Source organism: Cherax quadricarinatus, chromosome 13 (assembly GCF_038502225.1).
Source record: "Cherax quadricarinatus isolate ZL_2023a chromosome 13, ASM3850222v1, whole genome shotgun sequence".
In the NCBI taxonomy this organism is placed as follows: domain Eukaryota; kingdom Metazoa; phylum Arthropoda; class Malacostraca; order Decapoda; family Parastacidae; genus Cherax; species Cherax quadricarinatus.
In genome coordinates, this window is record NC_091304.1 from 10,799,949 (window position 1) to 10,826,679 (window position 26,731).

The 26,731-nt window shown below is 39.5% G+C and overlaps 1 protein-coding gene across 3 annotated transcripts in view; it reads left to right on the forward strand.

Moving 5' to 3' along the window:
* Positions 1-236: 236 nt before the first annotated feature.
* LOC128688665 (major facilitator superfamily domain-containing protein 6) overlaps positions 237-26,731 on the forward strand; it is a 58,764-nt gene continuing 32,269 nt past the window's right edge. Inside the window, exon 1 of one of the 3 annotated variants that reach the window (XM_053776593.2) lies at positions 237-705. In XM_053776593.2, coding sequence (XP_053632568.2) covers positions 615-705 — 91 coding nt within the window. In that variant the 5' untranslated portion in view covers positions 237-614. Of the gene's footprint in view, positions 706-25,281; positions 25,402-26,731 lie in introns of those variants that run through there. The other 2 variants (XM_053776595.2, XM_053776594.2) reach the window with 2 other exon arrangements.

Sequence of the window (26,731 nt, forward strand, 5' to 3'; positions counted from 1 at the left end):
AGTTAAAGAGCCATTTCGTGAAGTTGTTATTAATGGGAAAGTGTAGCGTGGGTCATAAGGCAATATAATTCTTGAGCATCATATGAGAGAGAGCAAGGTAAGGCCAGGGGTAAATATTGTGGTGTGGAACGAAGGAATGTGGAGTGAGGCTAGCTACGAGGGTCACCAAGAGGGTAGCCAGGCGGAGCTTAACAAGCTTAAACTAGTCCAGGTGCCACTTACTTTTCTCAACTCTCCCCACAAGCACACGCACTCCACGCTCTCTCCACGCACTCGTATCCACCCCTGTCAAACACATCTAAGTTAATTGCGGTAATCTCAGGTGCTTCATCCAAAGTGTTGAATCTGGAACGAACAATAATTACGATGACAAAGGCAATATATTCGGACTGGTGCTAAAGAAACCGCGAGCCTCTACATTGTGTCTTTGCGAGTTTTACAGTACAAAATATTAAAACGAAATTAAATTTGGAGAAATGTGACGAGTGAATATATATGTTTAACTTGCAGCAAAGCCCAAGACACCTAAATAATTACAAGGTGAGGGAAGGCGGACAGTGAGTGTGGGAGTGTGAAAAATCTATCAACTAGGACCCCAGACACCAATCGGCAAGATGTGGGAAAAACTCATGAGAGATATAAAGATCAACTTTTTGTCTTCAGACTTGATGCCCTTGAAGTTTCTCTTCTTCATGCTATATGCTGGTGAGTTATACCTACGGTATTTTATATCTTATGTTGCAGTAGACATGTCATGCAAACGTTATCTGGATACCTTTCTTGGTGCTTTCAGCTTACACAACAGACAGCTTCCTACAAGAGTGCCTGGCCGAGAAGGTGATCCCTAAAGTCTACTCCTTCACATTTTATATCTTCAGTAGTGTAGCTTATAACACCAGTTACAACAGGTAAATGCAGGTGTCCCGTGTACTTAACTAACACCAAACATCTAAGTTTCAACTATGGTAGGCGGGATAGTCATCAGTATGATAATACAGTTCCATTGTTGTACAACAGAGTAAGCGATTATCAGTCACCTACTTAAGAGTCGGTTTTAAAGTTTCATATAACCAACTTAGAATATATTTTAAAGTTGTAGTTACATCATAATAGGTATTGTATAGTTACAAAATAGGTTGTTACAACATCAGGGAGGATTTACATAGCAACACACAAGAAACGTTCTTCACATGACTACAGAATTATTATTCATTGATTTGTAACGCAGTTGACAATTTTAATATTCAAAAAGTCATAAAAGAATTATTTTTGGTGTATGGAATTTAAAATCGGCACTATCACTAGGTTGAATTTATCATCATGTTTTTAAATAAGTTTTTTCCTGACTTGGAGCAAACTTAGAGATGCCAAAAGTAACATAATAACTTATGAAATTAATAATGACAACAAATAGGTTGAGCTGTCCAGTTCTGACGCCAAACTATAAAGCGACACAAGCATGGGGGAAGTTGAATGATAGCTCTAGGCCTTTCGTGTTGCAGTCAACACATCGGGAGGTTGCAATGTTGCAGAGAAGAGGAGGTCTAAGGAAACACGATCACAGGAAGCACCTTTGCTTCCTGTGATCGTATTTGCTTGTACAAGTCTGGTGGTGCGGGGTATGAGAGAGTGACCGTCTAGCTTCGGCTAGGAGCCCATACTTACTGGAGTTGGGCTGCGTGGTAAAGTACTGCGTACTCTGATGCCAGGTTTGCATGTTCGAATCCTGATGTGGACTAAGAGGAAATATTTGTAAATCATTTCTCCTGTTTGTGAATATATATGTTTGTGTGTGTGTGTGTGTGTGTGCGTATGTGTGTATGTGTGTGTGAGTGAGTTTGTGTGTGCGTGTGTGTGTGTAAATAACTACGATACTAACTCTTAACCATATTTAGAAAAAGTCACACAAAACAAGTTTTTTATTTTTTAATCTACGACGTAGCAGCTGGACGAGAATAATTAAGCCTACGAACCAATCTGACAAAAACACTCACCTCAACCTATTAAATAAAACAGTCTGACAAACGCACACCTCCACCAATAAACCAGTCTGACAGAAATACACAACCAACAAACCAGTCTCCGACAAAAGCACACACCCCTCAACAAACACTTTTTTGTACTCATCCCCTAAATTATTTATAAAGATATAAAATAATTCTTTGGCTACATTTCTATCCAGGGAAGTGGAGGTGGCCTCTTCCAGGTGCTCAGTCATCCTTACCTCCTTCCCTGGAATACAAGGTAACACACTATAGACTGGAATGCTCTGCACATTCTTACTTTCACACGCCTTATGCCAGTTCTAAGTGTAGTCTCAACCCCTCGTGGTGAAATTCTGTTTCACTTACAAAGTGCTAGATACCTGGGTTATTCAACGCTTTATCAAACTTTCAGTACTAAATTCCAAGTGTCACGACCAGTTCCCTCACCAATGACGTAACTCAGGGCAAGCAAAACTGTTCAAAATCCATTTTTTTCACAACCCGTAATCCTCGTCCAGAATTTGTTTCAGGTCATCAGCCAGGAGCGTGAACAAATTTAAACAAACAGTAGGGGTGATTCGTTTTTGGTCAGGCTAAGCCGCTCAGACGCGGCTACTACGGTAAGGTGCAGCTTCATGTCCTGAAGCGTAAGCGATATGTATTTATCTTGTCAGTGACTCGAAGTTCAGTAGTAGAGCGTTTAGCTCACAGTAGGAATAACCTGGATTCAGTAATCAGGGAGGTTAGACGGAAATCTCATAATGCCTACGCAACAGTGCTACTAGGTTTGAAGCTTATCTACCGCATGAGGTCGACATTAAGACTACATTTCACTTGAAATCCCACCACAAACACAGTAGTTTTTAAGAAAAGGATTCGAGTAAACTCAATGAATACATAAATATAAACACCATTCAATATGTACCTATAGTATTATGTATCTATAGTACTAAACACTTTAATCCAAGACGAGTCTTTGTGACATTATGAATTGCCATTAGTCTACTAAATTCTTCATAGCAAGTGATTAAGTGAAAAAACGTATATGTAAACCATAAAACTAGCCTATGGCCTTTTTTGCTTGAGATCGTTTAGCGTTCTTATGTTTATTCTTATATAAACAAAATTAAATCAGTGTTGCAGTCACGGAAGTATGATCTCTTGCTTGTGGGTTTGACGTCAAGCAGGTTAAAGGTTAAAGGAGCGTGCAGGATGCTGTGCCTGCAAAAACCATCACAAAACTTGTCTAATGCCCCATGGAAGATGACCTTGCAAAATTGTTCGCTGCCTTCAAGTTCGATATCCTACTTGTCACTGGGTTACCTGGATTAAAGTTACTGTCAAGCAAGTACAGTATTTTGTCCTTGTGATACGACGCCCTACTGGACAATTTAATTTGTATGGGAGGAAAGATATGGAGGGAAAGGGAGGAATGATTGACTGGAGAAGAAAATATTCAAACAGCTCCGGGGAGAACCTTGAGTTTTCCCTGAGGTACGTTTATTGTCTTCTCTGAGGATGAGGCTCCCAAGTAAAGTTCTAGAAGTGGTACCTCCCTATGTTTTCTTACTATCACTATATATATATATATATATATTTATATATATATATATATATATATATATATATATATATATATATATATATATATATATATATATATATATATATATATATATATAATTTGTGAGATATTGCATACCTACCTTAAATTAACAGAAAGCTTAGCCATAACTCTGTATATACATAGTTTTAATAGATTAAAATTTTATTTTTAACTTATTTAAAATTTAACTCGAGGAATTGTATCAACAACGACCACGTGACAATATTGCAATCTTCATTTTGTTATTTTTTGCATATAAACATGAGTTCTTCACGAAGAGTCTGCTTAAACAATCACAATGCATTTTCCCACATTTGTGGCAAATCACAAGTTTTGCAAAGGAAGATTATTTTGCTTATTTTGGAGTGGCACTTCGAGAACAAGACAAGTCTTGGGCTCCCATATGGTCTGCACAACCTGTGTAGAATACTGGAGACCTGGAGAGTTTACCTGGAGAGAGTTCTGGGGGTCAACGCCCCCGCGGCCCGGTCTGTGACCAGGCCTCCTGGTGGATCAGAGCCTAATCAACCAGGCTGTTACTGCTGGTTGCACGCAATCCAACGTACGAGCCACAGCCCGTTTGGTCAGGTACCGACTTTAGGTGCTTGTCCAGTGCCTGACGACAGTGGAAAATTAGTCAGAGGAAAAGTTTAAACTTGGGTGTGTCTATGGTGTGGAGAGAACCTAAAAACCAACACGACAACTGTTATTTCTGTATAGTGAATGTGAAAGTTTTCAATCGATACAAGAAAGTCAAGTGGGAATATCCTAATCTGGAGTCAGCAAGCATCACTGTGCCACACAGTGAAGACGTTACCATACCAGTGTTTACAACACTGCTTGACATTCCATTGTCAGATGTTGAAGAAACTCAGAGTTTAGGATGTAACACAGGTGATAACAGTAGACGTAATTAAGAAGTAAGTATATCAACAGCCCCAGCAGTTCTCCCAGAAGACCTCAATGATCTGATACGTGACGTCAGTCTGTCAAAGCAAGCATCTGAACTTTTAGCATCCAGACTAAACGAAAAGAAGTTTACAACAAGATGTTAAAATAACAGCTTATCTGACAAGAGACGTTGAAGTTCTTCCTTAATTCAGCCAAGATGAAGACCTTGTACACTGCAATAACATTCCTATTCTTCTTCCAATGGGACTTGAATATCGACCAGGAGGTTGGCGACTGTTTATAGACAGCTCCATTAGAAGCTTGAATTGTGTCTTAATGCACAATGGTAACCAATATGGATCTCTTGCAATTGCTCACTCAACGAAACTGTGCTGATGACCAACACAGAAGAAAGTCAGTGTTTTCATATACAGTAATTAGGGGTATTTGAATTATCTTATTATGTTAATATGTTATTATATAGAACGAAGTGCTAGTATATATTATATGATGTGACTTTTACATGATATAAAAAAAATAATTTCAATGCAATTTGTAAGTTAGTCCCTCGTGATTAATATATTTTTCACATTTTTTAAGGTTTTTCAATGGGATACCAAATTGATTAAAAACTGGAGCCAGTCAAGCAAAACCGATGACATATTCGTAATCAGCACCACAAACTTACCCCAAAATCAGTGTAATATCATTGGCCTGAAAATAAGTGTTCACCAGTGGTTTAATCTTTTATTTCTACATGATACAACTTGTACAGACCATAGCTAACATCACTGACATACTATATAGACAGCCCCCTGGTTATGCACAGCATTTCGGGCAGTTTGATTGTGTCCCCCAGGATGCGACCCACACTAGCCGGCTAACACCTAGGTACGTACCTGCTGCTAGGTGATCAGGGACAGCAGGTGTCATAAGGAAACACGACCAATGTTTTCACCCGTACCGGGAATCAAACCACGGACACTCAGTGTGTGAGTTGAATGCGCTATCAACCGAGCTACGGGACACCAAATTACCGAGACATTGAAAAAAAATAAAACGTAGTTGTGGTTTTTGTAAAAGCACTTGATGAATTAGACTAAGGAGTTAGTGCTACCAATTGAGGTTAAAAGATGTAACAGATTGAGTCGTATGGTTTGGCTATCCAATGCTTTTATCATAAAAGTTACAAATATTATTGTAATTTAGCTGTCATTATAACCAATGTTCATCCATTTCACGAATGTTCTACTATCAACACGAATATCCTGCTCTTGTAGTGACGAATTCGCTATCATATTACAGATATCATAACCACAATAATCATAGCAACATTATTAGTCCCAGTACAAAGACGAGTATTTGACGCCAATCCATAGCCATGACCCGTCCCGAGTTACAGGCTGCTGAGTATAGCAACGAAATGAGATACTGCCATGTCTCTTTACCATTAAATTTTGACGAGAGTCATATTCCCCGTTATTTAGGCCGAAAAATGGCTTCTGGGATTAGTTACTCACTAAGGTTGATCAAACCATCAATCATACCATAGTAAGATGACTCAGTGTTTGAGGTAGTCGTAACAAAATTTCTGGTAGAATACAGAGTGATTGTAAACCACCAAATCCCAGTAAAAAAAATAATTATGTAAAGTACTGTCTTGACACCTTTTTTTCTTATAGGAAAGACACAATCTCAGTTCCAATGGTTTGTTCTGGCCACATGTGTACCTTCATAGGAAAAAAATCTTTAAATGTATGGCGCCAAACAAGTGTGATTTCAAAACATATCTTGAGGTTACTTATAATTCTGTCAGAACACTTCTATGTAGTATTGGTTGACGACAGTTTCAGAGGACAAGTGTGAAGTGTGGAGAGGGAAAGTGGTTGGTGGATCAGTAATGGAGAGAAATTTTGGAGAACGCTCGGGGATACAAGTTATCACTGATTACTGTATCTTGTTCTTTGTTTATTCGTCAAAGAAGACGTTTAACTCAGGTCTTTGCCATAAGAGCAAGAGCAGTCCTGATATAATGACACATATAGGATTGTAGTAAAGCCAATGATCCTACTGGTAGTCAACAGCAGCTGCAACTGTTAGCTATTAGGTGCTTGTCTCCACAATTCATGGCCTTCGCCAGATCAAGTGGATACTACAAGCCTTCATATCTCTCAGTTTGTCTTGCCAATAAATACCTTGTAAACCACATTTTTACAACTGCCAAGAATGCTTTCAAAAAGATGGAAATATTCTTCAGATATGAAGGATACTTCACTTCCCGTTTACATCAGCTGTACATCTCATTCAACCTTTCAAGGACCACTCGAACATCTCAAGTTGCCGTCCGGGTTATTCTACTTAACACAGAGTCGTCTCTCACACCTGCGGTAACTGCTGCTCTCTGGGAATTCTTTATTCATTTCAGAGAAAAACTATTTATCCCCTCAGTGCACTTGACCCAACAACTAACCTTGATTCATAAGCCTTCTAATGCTATTACAATGGTTTTTTTCAGAAACTGAGGAATTATATGCTCTTCTTCATATATGGACACATACAGGAGTAATTTTTAATAGGAGTAATTTTTATATTTGGCTGCACTGATTTGGCAACAATAATTGTAATAGTGAAGTGACTAACGGTTTGCTAGAAATTCCATTCTGTGCTGTGTCAGCTGTATAGCCCTTGTGGCTTAGCGCTTCTTTTTGATTATAATAATAATAATGTGCTGTGTCAGCGTATACCACTCTGTATATACGCTTTCCTCACTGACGGCTGTGAATATCCTTTAAGAGGCTCTGTTATTGTGGTATTACCACACTGTCTTAAATAAACGCTGTGAGCATCCTTTAATATGCTCTGCCGTTGTGGATTACTAGTCTTCACTAACACCTCTGATCACTCCTTGAAGAGGCATATGTGATATGATCTTATAAATGATTGGCTTTCATGTTTCCCATTTGTTAAGCATTAATGAGTTACTCTACAGCAAAATTGTCTTAATTGTTATTTTTCACGTACTATTCCTCCATTCCCTGCCATTATATACTTATTTAATCCTACAAACACTGCTTGTGTAGTAAGACAGTATTCTCACCTTGGTTTGCCCTTCAGTGCAGACTCAAGAAGCAATTTTTAGAACAAGAATTGTTCGCGTGTGAGACTAATCAACAAACCTCTCCCTCTTTGGCAGACGTCACTCTCGTTCGTTTACCAAACTGATGCTTTTGTAAACAGGTTGGTGGTGGTATTTTACTTGTCAGGATAAATTTGAAAACTTCTCTTGACATGGTTGAAAGTCATATGATGACTCAGAGGAGCTTTTGCCTATTTAACCGAGGCATTTTCCTGGCTTACCGGTCCACTTGGAAAAAATGGCACCATAAAACGTGATGGTAGATTTTTCATATCGTATAACAATGAATCACCAGGCAGCCACGCAGCAGTGTGCAAAGTTGTAAACACAGGGACGCCCACACACAGTGCGCATAATTACAACTTACAATATAAATAGCGACTGGCAACAACGAGCAAAATCTGCGAGTTGACTACAGAAATATTGAGTTGGGCATCGGGTTCAACCCTGACCTACAGAAGCTACTCACACTGACCCTTCAGTCAGTCAATCTGTAGAGAAAAGGGGAAAACACAACTGATGATATACAAGTGAACATTGTGACGAGAACTTAAAATGAAGCAGAACAGGAGTACTGCGTCATCAACATAGTCCTTCACGAGGCTTGTTAATTATTTTCCTATTGTGCTCCACCCATCCCACCAACTAGCTACATGCACATGATTGCCTGTCACATAGATCGTAAACAATCCCTTGTTGGTGAGCCAAATACTCCCCATTTTTCAAACTTTTCGACCATTCATAAATTGTGCTTACGAAATTATTTAGATTTCATTTAGGTATATAGATTTAAGGTATTATGACTTAATGCAGTTGAATTGTATACTGACAAAACGACCGTGGAGGTGGCTAGTAATAACCTCTATTATTTATCTGTAAATTTTATTATTTAATTAAGCCTTGTAGTTGAATCTAACTAAGTCATAAATGCAATAGCAGCATAAATATCTTAAATAAATCACGACAAAGGATTAAAATGAAAATATTTTCTGTCACTGGAGGCTCATTGATCGAGTTACAGCAGCAGCAGCCACAGCAGCAGCAGCAACAGCAGTAACATCAGCAGCAGCAGCAGCAGCAGCAGCAGCAGCCACAGCAGCAGCAGCAGCAGCAGCAACAGCAGTAACATCAGCAGCAGCAGCAGCAGCAGCAGCAGCAGCAGCCACAGCAGCAGCAGCCACAACAGCAGCAGCCACAGTAGCAGCAGCCACAGCAGCAGCAGCCACAGCAGCAGCAGCCACAGCAGCAGCAGCAACAGTAGCAGTAGCCACAGTAGCAGTAGCCACAGCAGCAGCAGCCACAGCAGCAGCAGCCACAACAGCAGCAGCCACAGTAGCAGCAGCCACAGCAGCAGCAGCCACATCAGCAGCAGCCACAGCAGCAGCAGCCACAGTAGCAGTAGCCACAGCAGCAGCAGCCACAGCAGTAGCAGCCACAGTAGCAGCAGCCACAGCAGCAGCAGTCACAGTAGCAGCAGCCACAGCAGCAGCAGCCACAGCAGCAGCAGCAACATCAGCACCAACAGCAGCAGCAGCAGCAACAGCAGCAGCAGCCACAACAGCAGCAGCCACAGTAGCAGCAGCCACAGCAGCAGCAGCCACAGCAGCAGCAGCCACAGCAGTAGCAGCCACAGCAGCAGCAGCCACAGCAGTAGCAGCCACAGCAGCAGCAGCCACAGCAGTAGCAGCCACAGCAGCAGCAGCCACAGCAGCAGCAGCCACAGCAGCAGCAGCCACAGCAGCAGCAGCCACAGCAGCAGCAGCCACAGCAGCAGCAGCCACAGTAGCAGCAGCCACAACAGCAGCAGCCACAGCAGTAGCAGCCACAGTAGCAGCAGCCACAGCAGCAGCAATCACAGTAGCAGCAGCCACAGCAGCAGCAGCCACAGCAGCAGCAGCAACATCAGCACCAACAGCAGCAGCAGCAGCCACAGCAGCAGCAGCCACAACAGCAGCAGCCACAGCAGCAGCAGCATCATCAGCAGCAACAGCAGCAGCAGCAGCCACAGCAGCAGCAGCCACAACAGCAGCAGCCACAGTAGCAGCAGCCACAGTAGCAGCAGCCACAGCAGCAGCAGCCATAGCAGTAGCAGCCACAGCAGCAGCAGCCACAGCAGCAGCAGCCACAGCAGCAACAGCCACAGCAGCAGCAGCCACAGCAGCAGCAGGTGGTGGAGTACAACAAGGCAGACAGCTTACTGCAAATGTCACACTCCACTTGCTATTCAACAGTCTATCATCGTCAGAAGTCATATTTAAAAAAAAAAAAACTCCCCTAGTAGCATTCTTCCCCCTTTCCTCCCCCAATATGGACGAACACTGCACTGTGTCTATAGGTTTAAATCACGCCCAACACATCCACTCTTATACCTATCTAACCAATATATAAAGCTACCAAAAGTTCTTGCCTCAGTGACGCTACCTGGGAGTTTCTTCCACTCATCTACAACTCTACTGCCAAACCGGTACTTCCTTTCATCCTTTCTAAATCTAAATTTGTCCAACTTAAACCCAGTCCTACGAACGCTATCTTCGCACAATATTTATATCCCTCATATTCCGTTATTTTCATTTGTACACCTCATACTTCTACGTCCTTCCAGTGAATGTGGAATTAAGTGTCTTCAGGCTGTTTTCGTAGGAAAGGTTTCTAATACATGCGTTCAATGTTGTCATTCCTTTCTGTATATTGTTAGCGCATTTATGTACATTCTATAATACGGAGACCAGAGGTGAGCAGTGTAATCTAAATAAGGCGATTCCATCTACCAAATTGTCTCAGGACTACGTAACTAGTGACTTTGATTTTCTATAATTAATTCTTGTCATGAACTGTATAATTATTGATCTCCAGGATTTCATTTGTAACCTTTTGTATAAAAACAATAAGGAAATAAGTGTTAAAAATAGTGCACATATTTATATGTCTAAGAGTAAGCTGACCTGAGTTACATTTAAATGGGCTTGTCTTTTCCCCTAAGTTTATGATTATATACCCGAAAGAACCTTTAGGTTGGTCTTTGATTCCTTCACAATTTTAATTTCATATTCTGTTTTGGCTTTTCTTATTTTTTTAATTTTCTCTTAAATTGAATATATAGGTCAAAAAGGTGACCTCCTCTTTTGATTCGCCTATAAATGCCACTTTTTTTTTTTCTCCTCAAATTTGTTTTAGTCTATAGTTCGTTCATTTTGGGTCATTTATATTGGGATTAATTTCTTTATTAAGAATATATGCGGCTTGGGCAGTTAGTACAATGTTTTCGGAAAAGTCAAATTCTCAGCTATCACCACCATCCATCCGTCTCCCTTATGATAATCACTTAGACCCATATAATCTACAGCGTAAAAAATGGGGACTTTGACCTTAAAATTATTTATCAGAGAGTCCTGTTTGCTAGCAGGTAATTTCCTTTAGTTGGTTCCTACAAAAACTTTGAAAAAGTAATCATGAGTTATTTCTAGAAATTTGGTAGACTTTATATTTCCTGATAAAAATTGTTCCAATCAATTTGGCTTAAGTTAAATTCTCCCAGAAAAATTTAATTTCATATAGATGCCTTAGGAATTTCGTCCCATAGAAGTTTTCATTGGTTACTATCTAGGTTTACGGGTCTGTAAACGGATTCAGTGTCTGTCACTTCCGCCTTTACAGCTTTTCTGAGGCAACAGTTTACATATACCCTTAAGTACATAGCAATTCCACCCTGTTTCCTGTTGGCTGTCAGTGTAGAGTAATTTATACTCTTGTATGACACATTCAGCAGGTATAAATGCTAAAGAAACATCTCTCTTTTCTCATCTAGGTACGGTTCACTTGTATGATTTAAGATATTTGATCTACACATCCACTTCTCTTAAATTCACCTTGTTCCTCTTCATTTGTCCTCCCAATAACTCTTCCAGTAACGTTTCTACCATACACTTTACCTGGTATTATTACCTTATATCATTATAATTTATCTGGTCCCCTTTCTACTTATTCAAAGGAAGCGTGTATGATCTCTGGCAATCTTTTAAAAATATCTTCCCACTTCTCTTCTCTAATAGATACATTATATAGGTAGACCAATCACTTCAAAACTATATCCCAACCTGTCCTGAGCATCAAAATTCTTAATTCTATCCCTGCTTCTTACCCCCCTTTTCAACCCGCCTGTTTTGTTGTCTACAACTCCATTTCTCCAATACCTCCACTTCTTCATTGAACATCTCGATTCTAAAATGTGTACTGACAAGTCCATTTGTTCTCCACTATTTCTTTCTCTCCAAAACCTTATTTTCAGCAAAATCTATAATAATGACTTACACGCTTGTTTATATTTTCCTCGTAAACATGATCTGTGTATTGCTAAACTTTTAAGCATAATTCAATTAAAATCCTCCACCGTCGTTTCCCGAAACTTTGCTAACATTTTCTCCACAACAGTATTTACCACTGTTTTCTCCCCAGAACAACTGTTCTGTCGTTGCGCTCAAAATTCCTTAAAAATCACTAATCAAGTCTCCTAGACACTCCTCTTACCTCCAGGCGAATAAACACTTTCTATCTTTCCTTATATTTCGATTTAATGATAAATTGTATAGTTCATCACCGCTGATAATCTTGCACACTGACGACAACAGGAACAAAATGCTTACTCTACTTAATGATCCAGATACCTACAAACCTCTCACAACAACCCAAGTGGACAACCTTAGCAAAACATTTCTTCGCAAGACTCGCCTCCTACTGAGGGACTCTGATAAAGGGAAGAAACTTCTGCTCACTATTCCCACTAACCCAGACCTGCCAGAATGTACGGCCTGCCAAAAACTCACAAGCCAGGAATTCCACTGAAGCCCATCTCCTCTGGAATAGGCAGTTTTCCCCACCAACTCTCATGGATTCTTGCTGAACACCTTTCTGATCTCTTGGGCACAATCAGTTGAGCACATCTTAAACACTCGGGTGATCTCCTCAATCGTATTCGCAACATTAATATCAAGAACCAGAAACTCTCTAACCTAGACCTAACATCGCTTTTCACCAAGGTACCTACTACACTAGCTATTGGTCTCCTACGCAGGAAAGTTGACGACTCCCTTGATTTTCTTATTCCAGCCCGAGATTTCATCGACCCTGTTGAATGTTTCTCAGTCGAAAATCATCTTTTTCAGCAGACTTTTGGATTACCCAGAGGTTCCATACTTAGTGACACACTGGCGAACCTAAACATGGAACATATAGAAGCCGAGCGATTTTTCTCTATATTTCCCTCTTTGGTCACCTGGCTCCGTTATGTTGACGACATTTTCATCATAACTTCCATATGCTTCACGTTCAAGCTCTCCAGCACAAGCTTAACCAGTCCAGTTCACACTAGAAGTCAACAACACTCTTCCTTTCTTTGATGTTTTTCTCTGCAAAGCTGACCAAGAACTTCGTTTTAAAGCCTATCGAAAACCTACCAACCAACATCATCTTCTCCACTTCTCTCACCACGACACTCAAACCACCCGTGGTGTAATTATTGGCTTTTTCCTTCGTGCACTCCGAATCTGTAGCAGTGAGTTCCTTGAAGAAGAATGCTCTCTCATTGAACAAGTATTTTCTAAACTTCACTATCCTCGTCACTTCATTGAAGACTGCAGATGCCGGGCATATAACATCTATTAATTAATTCACCCATAGAAGATACTGTACTGCCGATAGGAGATACATAGTCCTCCCCACCAAATCCGTTGTCAAACATGTTTCCAACATCTTTTCCAGTATCTCATTCCGAGTATCTACCTCCACATTCACCATCCTCAAGGACATCAGTAATAGACAGGACAAGCTTCAATCCTTTGCAAGGTTATATATAATCCCTTAAAACGACTACAACCAATTAAATGTGGACGAAACATCCAGAGACCTCCAAACACGTATTTCAGAATACCAATACGCAGGCAGAATGGACGATTTAAGAAACGCCTTTGTTCAAAACCGAAATTTGCACAACCATTTAATCAACTACAAAAACGCAAGACTTATCGCCAAAGAAGAACTCAGTACAGTAGAATCCTGGAATCATCACTTATCTGTATATCTAATGATTTCAACCAGAACAACGGCTTCTATAACATAGTTAAACCCCTCGCCAAAAAACTTCATCGTTATCCTACATAACAACATACACACACCCGTCCGTACCATGGGGTCCGTCTCAAATCCAACCTATCCAGCTTTCTCCACTTGACTCCGCCCTATATATACTAATGTACTCTTCACCCAGGTAGATCTTTTTGTGAGTTGATAAAGCCCACGGTGTGGGCGAAATGTAGTCAGTAAAGGATCGCATTATTCTGCATTTGTGTTTGCTTTACCATCGTGTCGGTATTTTATACCGTTTATCTGCATAATTCTGAATTTACGTATATTTCAGTTCAGAAAAGAGCTGGTGTTGAAGCCTCGCGCTGCCACACTCACTCTCCAAGACAAGACAAACATTTCAAATCTCAAATATCTACTTAATTTATATATGCTAATGGAATATTTATGTATGATAGACCTCCCAATACGTGTACTGAAGTGTACACGTATTTTAGTGCTCAAACTAATGTTATCCAGCAGCGGCTGTACCGCACAACACCGAACATTGGCTACATCCGCTAAGGGTGAATAAGAGGTACGTAACCCTAGGCTTGCAAAGATCAACTTAATATTGCTTAACCAGCCTGACTTAGCGAGCAACACCACACGCACTCAACCACAATCTACACAGTCTGTGTATGAGTTCATTGAGACGTGGAAAATTTCTACGTACTATGGCGATTTGTTTACAAAATACTCGAAATTTTACAAATTGGATGGTGTGGTGTTAGATTTCAAGGCTGTCGACTGCACAGGAGAAATATATATATATATATATATATATATATATATATATATATATATATATATATATATATATATATATATATATATATATATATATATATATATATATATATATATATATATATATATATATATATATGTCGTGCCGAATAGGCAGAACTTGCGATCTTGGCTTAAATATCAACGCTCATCTTGCCATATAAGACAAGTGAAAATTTGTGTATGCAATAATTTTGCCAAAACCATTCTGAACCTGAACCTAACGAAAAAAATATATTTAATTGTGTTTGTTTTGTGGAAAATACTGTATATATTTTCCAGAAATACAGTAGTTATATGTAAATAGATGGCCATACTGTATTTAATAAAACTTATGTTATAAAAAATGGGAAGCTGCGCCTGCGCAGACGAGACTCGCCATTTTTGAATTGAGACAAAACAAACGTTAGTGAATAATTGGAAGAATTTTCGTACTCTAGAGGTTAAAATTGGACTGACACCTCTCAAATAGGAACCGAAATTGTTGGATGTGCATTCCTGCATAACTTGAGATATCAGGCGACTGGACAAGACAGCTCCAGGAACCTCAGATAAGTTTATGTTTGCAACTCTGGCCAGTGTTATTTTCATGGATAGACAGTGAGATTTTCTGAGTATGATACACGTTAATCTCCAGTCAAGTTGGTGAGTGATATTAAGATATATTCTCCTTCTGTTATGTAAATGTGTATATATATAATCATTTATTAATTTTAATATACAGTCCACAAATTTATATATTTACCAGAATTCCTGGTGATGTATATTTCATTTGTTATTAATAGGTCTAGAGCAACTTGTGGATATGACAGTGGTAGGTATCGAAGGGGGACATTTTTGCGACCTAGGTGTCCCAAATTCCTACTTGTCTATGTAACTGATAAATAATATTTATCTTTGTTATCATTTACTGTTATGTACATAATGAGTTACATTCAGATAAATGCAAATTTCCACATGTTTAGTATTAAATTATTGTAAACAAATCTAAAATATATTTAGTTGGGTTAGGCTAAAATAAATTATTCTTGTAATAATAAGGTTAGGTAAGTTTTCTAAGATACTTTTGGTGCAAAATTATAAAATTTTACATTAACATTAATGAAAAAAATATATCTTTAAACGTATAAGAGAAAATTTTAGAAAGAACTTAATTTTAAGTGAGTTCTTGCTAATTGACCAGTTTTACATATTCGGCAATATATATATATATATATATATATATATATATATATATATATATATATATATATATATATATATATATATATATATATATATATATATATATATATATATGTAATATATATATATATATATATATATATATATATATATATATATATATATATATATATATATATATATATATATATATATATATATATATATATATATATATATAATCTCCAAGAAAGATGAGCTCTGAATTAACACAAAATGGAACATCTGTAATAGGTAAATGTGTGAGCTACAGCACATAAATATATGTTGAAGTGAGTGTTTTTATATAAATCTTACCAGCATTGCGCTGACATTTCTGACATGTCATGAGAAGTTGATGGAGAAATGGCTCCTTGATGAATATAATGCTGGAGTTGGTAGATTTGAGGGGCGGAGATGTTGCACGCATCTTGGAGAAACGCAGCATCAGGGTTCAACAGTGATGTTGCACGCATCTTGGAGAAACGCAGCATCAGGGTTCAACAGTGATGTTGCACGCATCTTGGAGAAACGCAGCATCAGGGTTCAACAGTGATGTTGCACGCATCTTGGAGAAACGCAGCATCAGGGTTCAACAGTGATGTTGCACGCATCTTGGAGACACGAAGCATCAGGGTTCAACAGTTACTTTATGGTGGAAGTTATTATTGCAGTGTTAAGCAATGATCCATCTAATATTGCTGTGTGTATATGGAGTTGATACATCATTGCAAATCTAGCATTTCTTTTAGCAGATGACCGATGTTAGAGTATTATCTGCACGGTATTAGGGTATTATCTGCACGGTATTAGGGTATTATCTGCACGGTATTAGGGTATTATCTGCACGGTATAGTGAGAGTTGAGACTTCAGAATTGCCTTCACTTGGAGACTATGTACCCTACTTGGGGTATTTTCTTATAGTTTCACATTAACAATCAGAGTGTTAGGGAGTGGGAGTACACTGTGCACTCCCTAAGGTCGTTATTTTTTATAAAGGAAAAAAGACTGACATCAATTTACATGATCCATTGTGTTGCAACAGCTGGTTTATGAGGAACTGGTCAATGACCATATCTCGCCAGGTTGGGGTGCAGGCAGATTGAAGGGCCATGAAGAGCAGTGGGGTAGGAAGCTCTTCCCTCCTGGCTGTCTTTACCCAGGGTTTATGACGTGCCTCATATCAGCCTCGAGGTGGTTGCCACTAAAACAAACGTGAGGGGGGGGGGAACAATGTGATTCAGTGCCATGACGTTATCTCTGCGGGGCGAGGAAACTCAGTCCAGCAAGATTAGAGCCTGGGCCTGGAGAGAGTTCCGGGGGTCAACGCCCCCTCGGCCCGGTCTGTGACCAGGCCTCCTGGTGGATCAGAGCCTGATCAACCAGGCTGTTGCTGCTGGCTGCACGCAAACCAACGTACGAGCCACAGCCCGGCTGATCCGGAACTGACTTTAGGTGCTTGTCCAGTGCCAGCTTGAAGACTGCCAGGGGTCTGTTGGTAATCCCCCTTATGTGTGCTGGGAGGCAGTTGAACAGTCTCGGGCCCCTGACACTTATTGTATGGTCTCTTAACGTGCTAGTGACACCCCTGCTTTTCATTGGGGGGATGGTGCATCGTCTGCCAAGTCTTTTGCTTTCGTAGTGAGTGATTTTCGTGTGCAAGTTCGGTACTAGTCCCTCTAGGATTTTCCAGGTGTATATAATCATGTATCTCCCCCGCCTGCGTTCCAGGGAGTACAGGTTTAGGAACCTCAAGCGCTCCCAGTAATTGAGGTGTTTTATCTCCGTTATGCGCGCCGTGAAAGTTCTCTGTACATTTTCTAGGTCGGCAATTTCACCTGCCTTGAAAGGTGCTGTTAGTGTGCAGCAATATTCCAGCCTAGATAGAACAAGTGACCTGAAGAGTGTCATCATGGGCTTGGCCTCCCTAGTTTTGAAGGTTCTCATTATCCATCCTGTCATTTTTCTAGAAGATGCGATTGATACAATGTTATGGTCCTTGAAGGTGAGATCCTCCGACATGATCACTCCCAGGTCTTTGACGTTGGTGTTTCGCTCTATTTTGTGGCCAGAATTTGTTTTGTACTCTGATGAAGATTTAATTTCCTCATGTTTACCATATCTGAGTAATTGAAATTTCTCATCGTTGAACTTCATATTGTTTTCTGCAGCCCACTGAAAGATTTGGTTGATGTCCGCCTGGAGCCTTGCAGTGTCTGCAATGGAAGACACTGTCATGCAGATTCGGGTGTCATCTGCAAAGGAAGACACGGTGTTGTGGCTGACATCCTTGTCTATGTCTGATATGAGGATGAGGAACAAGATGGGAGCGAGTACTGTGCCTTGTGGAACAGAGCTTTTCACCGTAGCTGCCTCGGACTTTACTCTGTTGACGACTACTCTCTGTGTTCTGTTAGTGAGGAAATTATAGATCCATCGACCGACTTTTCCTGTTATTCCTTTAGCACGCATTTTGTGCGCTATTACGCCATGGTCACACTTGTCGAAGGCTTTTGCAGTCTGTATATATTACATCTGCATTCTTTTTGTCTTCTAGTGCATTTAGGACCTTGTCGTAGTGATCCAATAGTTGAGACAGACAGGAGCGACCTGTTCTAAACCCATGTTGCCCTGGGTTGTGTAACTGATGGGTTTCTAGATGGGTGGTGATCTTGCTTCTTAGGACCCTTTCAAAGATTTTTATGATATGGGATGTTAGTGCTATTGGTCTGTAGTTCTTTGCTGTTGCTTTACTGCCCCCTTTGTGGAGTGGGGCTATGTCTGTTGTTTTTAGTAACTGTGGGACGACCCCCGTGTCCATGCTCCCTCTCCATAGGATGGAAAAGGCTCGTGATAGGGGCTTCTTGCAGTTCTTGATGAACACAGAGTTCCATGAGTCTGGCCCTGGGGCAGAGTGCATGGGCATGTCATTTATCGCCTGTTCGAAGTCATTTGGCGTCAGGATAACATCGGATAGGCTTGTGTTAGTCAAATTTTGTGGCTCTCTCATAAAAAATTAATTTTGATCTTCGACTCTCAGTCTGGTTAGCGGCTTGCTAAAAACTGAGTCATATTGGGACTTGAGTAGCTCACTCATTTCCTTGCTTTCATCTGTGTAGGACCCATCTTGTTTAAGTAGGGGCCCAATACTGGACGTTGTTCTCGATTTTGATTTGGCATAGGAGAAGAAATACTTTGGGTTTCTTTCGATTTCATTTATGGCTTTTAGTTCTTCCCGCGATTCCTGACTCCTAAAGGATTCTTTTAGCTTAAGTTCGATGCTTGCTATTTCTCTGACCAGTGTCTCCCTATGCATTTCATATATATTGACCTCTTTTAGCCGCTCTGTTATTCTTTTCCGTCGCCTGTAAAGGGAGCGCCTGTCTCTTTCTATTTTACATCTACTCCTCCTTTTTCTTAGAGGAATAAGCCTTGTGCATACATCGAGTGCCACCGAGTTAATCTGTTCTAGGCATAAGTTGGGGTCTGTGTTGCTTAGTATATCTTCCTAGCTTATATCGGTTAGGACTTGGTTTACTTGGTCCCACTTTATGTTTTTGTTATTGAAGTTGAATTTGGAGAATGCTCCCTCGTGGCTAGTCTCATTATGTCGGTCTGGGGCTCCACGCATACATGTCTGAACCTCAATTATGTTGTGATCTGAGTATATTGTTTTTGATATGGTGACATTTCTTATCAGATCATCATTGTTAGTGAAGATGAGGTCTAGTGTATTCTCCAGTCTAGTAGGCCAGTCTAGTAATTCAGAACAAGTCTCTATTTTAAATAACGTTTCGCTTAGGGAACTTAACAAATCCTTTATCAACATTAAGGCACCTCCCTGGAGAGAACTATTCCTACAGCAGGATTTAGTTCTAATCAACCGGTTTATAATCCTCACACATAATTATAAATCCCTCTTTTTAACTCTGCCTACATTTAGTTTTTGCTCTAATTATAACAGAAAAAACTCTCTCGTGACACTAGCTGTACACATGATAACTCAAGGTAATTTGTTAGATTAAAAGTCTATCGATTGCACATGCGTTAAAACCCACATCAATTGTACACTAACACCAAGAATGTATAATCTCGAAAACAGATATTAAAAAATAAACTCTCGGTATATATAAACTGAAAGGTTACACACAAACATTCCGGTGTATATACCATGTAAGGCCTAGTCTTTATGTGAAATTAGATTATTATTATTATAATCAAGGGGGAAGCGCTAAACCCGGAGGATTATACAGCGCCTGGGGGGGGGGATGTGGAAGGCATTCAGGCTTAATTCGGGGAACTGGAGCACAGATCCAATTCCCTAAATCAAGAGCCCCTCACCAACATCAAGGAACCTTCCTTGAGGGGTTGTGAAATTAGAGGAATCTGGAAACAGCGACCAGATGAATAGCTATAGGTAAAAATGGCCGTCAATATGTTAGATAAATGGACACAAGAGCAACTAATGAGACATTTATTACGGTTACGTTTCACTTGCCACGAGCTTTATCAAGCTAATAAATGTCCCATTAGTTTGTTATTGCGTCCATTTACCTCATCCCAGCAGGTACTAGGATGGGAGAGGACGGTGCCCTTGTTTGGTGTGAATTTGAAAGCAATGGGACGTCATCTTCATGAGATGTATAAGTATAGAGGAACACGTGAAATAAGATACGTGTAATAATAGAATATTTATAGAAGAGACTTTTTCCTTTGGGTAGCATCATTAAGAAGAATAAAAGTCACAGTACCATTACTGGGGTAATTAACAAATAACCCGCACTGAGGGAAGGAATCTTATGATGACGCCTTGGTCTTTGTTGTGGTTTGACAATGGCCCTGGACCATTGTCAAGTCACGACAAAGCGAGAAAAAGCAGATAACACCAGAAGGCAGGTCGGGAAGACCTGGTCAGTGACAGTGATCCAAGACCCAAACGCCTTCATAAGTGTCCTCTCCCAAGTGCAGGATATATGTAGAGTTTCTTGAATGCAATACAGAGATGAGGATAAGCATGGAATGTACGGTGGTTACGAGATGGTTAGGTCTGGTGCAGAGGGAATGGGGCGCCACTATTCATCTGCTCGCAGTATCTTGGTAAGGTCAATTTAATCTAGCCGAAACTACCCAAATAATGAAGCTGCCATTACTCTGGGAGAGTGTTGGTGACTGCAGTCATCACATTTTCCAAACATCACTGAGTTAATTCTCGTCACTGATGGTATGTCTGGCCTCATTACATTTTATGAGGCGATTGTGGGAATTACCATGGATGACGCAGGCATTGTTCTTGTCCTTCCGTCTGCATGTATAATAGTGCTACACGATGCTTCAAACCTCTAGAGGTTTCTCCCACATAGCACTCACATTCTCCACATGGAGATTACGTATACTCTTTAGATTTGGCAAGCCTGACGGTTTTCTTCTTGACCAGGTCTGTAACTGTTATGGAAGTCATGGTAGCCATGTTGCTCATGGCGAGTATGTTGGCGATGTTATTAGCTACTTCACAAACTGGCTGGACAATACATATTCCAGGTGAGAAATCTTGCCTAGCTGTGTGAGTAATCCGTTGTGTTCCCCTTCTACAACAGGAAGACCAAGTATAATTAACAATCAGCCCGCGTTCTATCCAATACAGAGTCAGCAGCACTTAGTCTAGGTTTAAAGGTTATCAGGAAGTGCGCAAATTCAAATGAGAAATCAGCCTAGTCAGCAAATTAGTTAACAGTTTTATCCAGGGATTCAACACCACGACAGTCACGGAACCGCCCGTCCGGGCACCTGACCTCCTGCTCTCATCACCACTAGACTTTTATATACCCAGCTTACTCTCATCTTGCCTTGGAGTGCTAATCTCTCAAGGGTTATTATCTTCAAAGGATGGTCAACTCATGTAATCCTACTCTCAGTGTGACAAATGTCTGCCTCCACTCACTGGGTTCAAGGTGACCTCACTGAACAACGTACACTTAGACTGTATCTGTTAGTGCAGTTTTAGCTGCATTTGTGCCTATTTGTGGTGTCATTATATTCACTGCCGGGCTGATTAAGCTTCTGGTGACAGAAAAGTACTGGAACGAAGGTTTCTCAAAGTTCCTCGTGTATAATTTATACCAGGTAAATCCCAAATGTTCACTGTTATATATTTTTTAAATATTATTTTAATATTTTCATTATTAGTAGTCTTAGTTTATTATTATTATTATTATTATTATTATTATTATTATTATTATTAATTATTATTATTATTATTATTATTATTATTATTATTATTATTATTATTATTATTATTATTATTAAATTATTATTATTATTATTGTCAATATTATTATTATTAAGAAAAAAGTTCATTAATAAAACAGTATAAGCTAAGCATTCAGAGTTTTAACTTAAATGTCAAAACATGTAGATAAACAAATGGTTGAAGATAAATCAGGCTTATTTTAGATTTTGTATGTAGATGATTCAATTTTATTGAACTAACATGCAATAAGAAATGAAGCGATTTTTTTAATGGAATTAAAAACTAACTTTAAATGTCCACAAATCAGGAGACAAATCAAAAGAACTTAAACACAAGAATTATGGCTTAAATAAATGTACAGAGAGTACGTCACTCAGTGCCCAAGTTTTTTGTCAACATTCCAAGATGAATGTCAAGCAGAGGTGTGCAAGGATATATACACCAAGAGGTGTATGTTTATCAGTGTATGTACACTCATAGTTTACTTTAATACCCAATTTAGGAATTGAAGTATTCTATGCTGGTGATGAAGAGGTTACATACACCATTAATGACCTTAGTGTAGCCAATATGCTTTAAGTCATATTAGCCAACCATCCATCCAATGCTCAAGGATGTGTACACAGGTGTACGTCTCTCGGTGTATCAACACTGACAGCTTAGTTATTCCCTAAATTTGAGGATTAAAATATTTCTTGAGTGGTGGTGAAGAGGTTACATGCCTTCTTAATAACCCCAATCAAGAACATTATTCCAGTATAAAGAGTATATACAGTGGCTGGAGTCAGGTCGTTCATGGGCTGTGGGCGGAGTTCAGGTGATGGCAGTTTTCTTCTGTCTAGGTAAGATGTATTTGGCTATTATTTTCGAAATTACGAAGCTGTGTTTCATGCGGAGGTGATGGTGGTACCGATAAGAGCAGACTTCAAATATTGTCTGGTATATAGGCCTGATTCCTTAATGACAAACTGGGGTTTCTTTAACTTCCTGAGATGATTGTGGATGTTGCTGTGGATGTTGCTGTGGATGTTGCAGTGGATGTTGCTGTAGATGTTGCAGTGGATGTTGCAGTTGATGTTGCAGTGGATGTTGCTGTGGATGTTGCAGTGGATGTTGCAGTGGATGTTGCAGTTGATGTTGCAGTGGATGTTGCAGTGGATGTTGGAGTTGATGTTGCAGTGAATGTTGCTGTGGATGTTGCAGTGGATGTTGCAGTGGATGTTGCAGTTGATGTTGCAGTGGATGTTGCTGTGGATGTTGCAGTGGATGTTGCAGTGGATGTTGCAGTTGATGTTGCAGTGGATGTTGCAGTGGATGTTGCAGTGGATGTTGGAGTTGATGTTGCAGTGAATGTTGCTGTGGATGTTGCAGTGGATGTTGCAGTGGATGTTGCAGTGGATGTTGCAGTGGATGTTGCAGTGGATGTTGCAGTGGATGTTGCAGTGGATGTTGCAGCGGATGTTGTAGTGGATGTTGCAGTGGATGTTGCAGTGGATGTTGCAGTTGATGTTGCTGTGGATGTTGCAGTGGATGTTGCTGTGGATGTTGCAGTGGATGTTGCAGTGGATGTTGCAGTGGATGTTGCAGTGGATGTTGCAGTGGATGTTGCAGTGGATGTTGCTGTGGATGTTGCAGTTGATGTTGCAGTGGATGTTGCAGTCACCGGTGGGTGCGACTCTGTGGCAAGCATAGTTCACTGGTATGCTGTTGTAGGATACGGAAGAAATGCATGTGGTTGAGCATGATGCCAGAAAAAGTGTTTTAATATATTAACAACCAAACAATAATTGTGGTAAATAAATTCCCAATATTAAGCTGTGTAAATAAACCTTATTAAAAGTGTATTTTTAAAAGAGAATGGATTATTATTATTATTATAATCAAGGGGGAAGCGCTAAACCCGGAGGATTATACAGCGCCTAGGGGGGGGGGATGTGGAAGGTATTCAGGCTTAATTCGGGGAACTGGAGCACAGATCCAATTCCCTAAATCAAGAGCCCCTCACCAACATCAAGGAACCTTCCTTGAAGGGAGAAGAGAATGGAGCCGACAGGGAGGCTCTGCGGCTGCGCAAGGGTCACTCGCCATGTTTGAACGAGACAGTATCAACTGTTAGTGAATATTGGGAAGAATTTTCGTGCTCTAGAGGTAAAATTGGGCTGACACCTCTCAAATAGGAGCCGAAATTGTTGGATGTGCATTCCTGCATAACTTGAGTATCAGGCGACAGGACAGGACAACTCCAGGAACCTCAGATAAGCTATGTTTAAATTCTGGCCAGTAAATATTTCATAGATGTAGGCAAAAGGGGGAGTCCTGCACATGACATTAATCTCCAGTCAAATTGGTGAGTGATATTAAGATATTTTCCTTCTGTTATGTAAATGTGTTTATATATAATCATTTTTTAATTTAATATACAGTCCACAAATTTATATATTTACCAGCATTCCTGGTGATGTATATTTCATTTGTAATTAATAGGTCTAGAGCAACTTGTGGATATGACAGTTGTAGGTATCGAAGGGGAACATTTTTTGCGACCTAGGTGTCCCAAATTCCTACTTGTCTAACTGATAAATAATAATTATCTTTGTTCATTTACTGTTATGTACATAATGATACATTCAGATAAATGCAATTTTCCACAATAGTCATCAGATTTTCAGTTTGACAGTAGTGGATTTTAGCTGGTATTCTGAAAATGCTCAAAAATCGAAACTTGAGCAGTAAAATTGTTGAAGTCAGTTTTTCTTGTTAAGAGCCGATTTTACTGGTCTTATTTTGAAATCAATATCCGCAATACTCCAAAATTACTTTCAAATTTATATTTGTTTACAATATAATGAGTTTGCTATTCTGGTATACTAAAGTTTGCATATTCTTGACATTTTAAATTTCAAATTAATTTCCATCGTGTTTAGACCATATAGTTCAGTGCATTTTTTTTATATACATAAAATAAAAATTCTTATCCATACATCAAGGACGGTTCTTGTACTGACCTGAATAATAAATCATTTGTGAATGGACTTACAACAAACTTTCTTGTTGAAATTGGATGGCGATTATTTTGGCATAAAAAGAAATTGGTCTAATTTGTCGTGGGGCGGAGCAAGAAAAGTTAAAACGAACTTACCAAGACTTGTTGTACATATTTAATAATATCAGGTACGATTCATAAATTCTGTAGCTTCAAAAGTAGCGCATGGAAAGATTTGACGAGCAAATTTTACGGTTTCTGGCTGCCATTTTGTGTCGCTGCCACTTTGTTTCTGAACGTTTTCTGGTGAAGGCTGCATCGCAGCTCCTAGTCTGGCGCTGGATCTTTTTAAGCTTGTGCTTCTGTGAATAATCTGTGGACAGAGGATGTGTGATCATTCTTGACTCGAGTACAAGCTGGGGAAACGACCAACCTGGGATAATCAGGTAAAGATTCAGCAACGACTGAGTCAGGAAGTATCGACTCAAGAAGCAGTCAATTAGGTAGGATTATTATAATGGGGAAGCGCTAAACCCGTAGGATTATACAGCGCCTGCCCCTCAAGGAAGGTTCCTTGATGTTGGTGAGGGGCTCTTGATTTAGGGAATTGAATCTGCTCCAGTTCCCCGAATTAAGCCTGAATGCCTTCCACATCCCCCCCCCCCAGGCGCTGTATAATCCACCGGGTTTAGCGCTTCTCCCTTGATTATAATAATAATAATATACAGCGCCTGTGGGGGGGAAGGGGATGGAAGGTATTCAGGCTTAATTTAGAGAACTGGAGCACAGATCCAATTCCCTAGATCAAGAGCCCCTCACCAGCGTCAAGGAACCTCCCTAGAGGGGCAGTCAAGTAGGAAGTCACTTGACACAGAAGAAACTTAAGGTTACAGCAAGAAATGTGATAACACTGGAACAGCGTGACAATAGTGTAGTGCTGTGACAGTCCAGGGATACACAACACAGTGCCAATTGACATTGAAAATACTGTGTTACACTTAATGATAACAGTTCAGATTAGAACGTTTCCTGGTAACGTTCGACTATCTAGTTGATATACTTAATTTTTTAGACTATCCACACCATAAGCACACCGAAGTTTATTTTTTTCCCTTATTTTTCCACTGTGGTAAGTATTCTACCTAGGTTTTGCAAACCATATGGGGAGCCCAAGACTTATTCTCAAAGTGCCACTCCAAATTCTTTGAAGTATACTTTTTTACAGACTGATGTAACTTAACCTAACCCAACTTAATCAAGCTCAGATTATCCTAAGTAAAAAACATAACATTACTAAATTAACAGGAATCATTAAGAAAACGCAGTCAAGTTTGGCTAGGTGATGAGCCTAGCAGAATTGTGGTCAGCAACCACACCAGTTTGTGAAACATTTAATTAACAGTATAACGTGATTGTAACTGATATATCAGTATGGGCCAGCAGGCCTCCTGCAGTGTTCCTCCTTTCTTATGTTCTTATGTGTCTGCATGTACATCCAGTGACTTTTGTAAATGTTTTCCGTATCTACTCACTTAATCATTAATGCTGTCTGTTTTTATTAAGTGTTTGCTTAGAATTACCACCACTCGCATACACGCACCAACCTACGTGTAACTATATATATATATATATATATATATATATATATATATATATATATATATATATATATATATATATATATATATATATATATATATATATATATATATATATATATATATATATATATATATATATATATATATATATATATATATATATATATATATATAT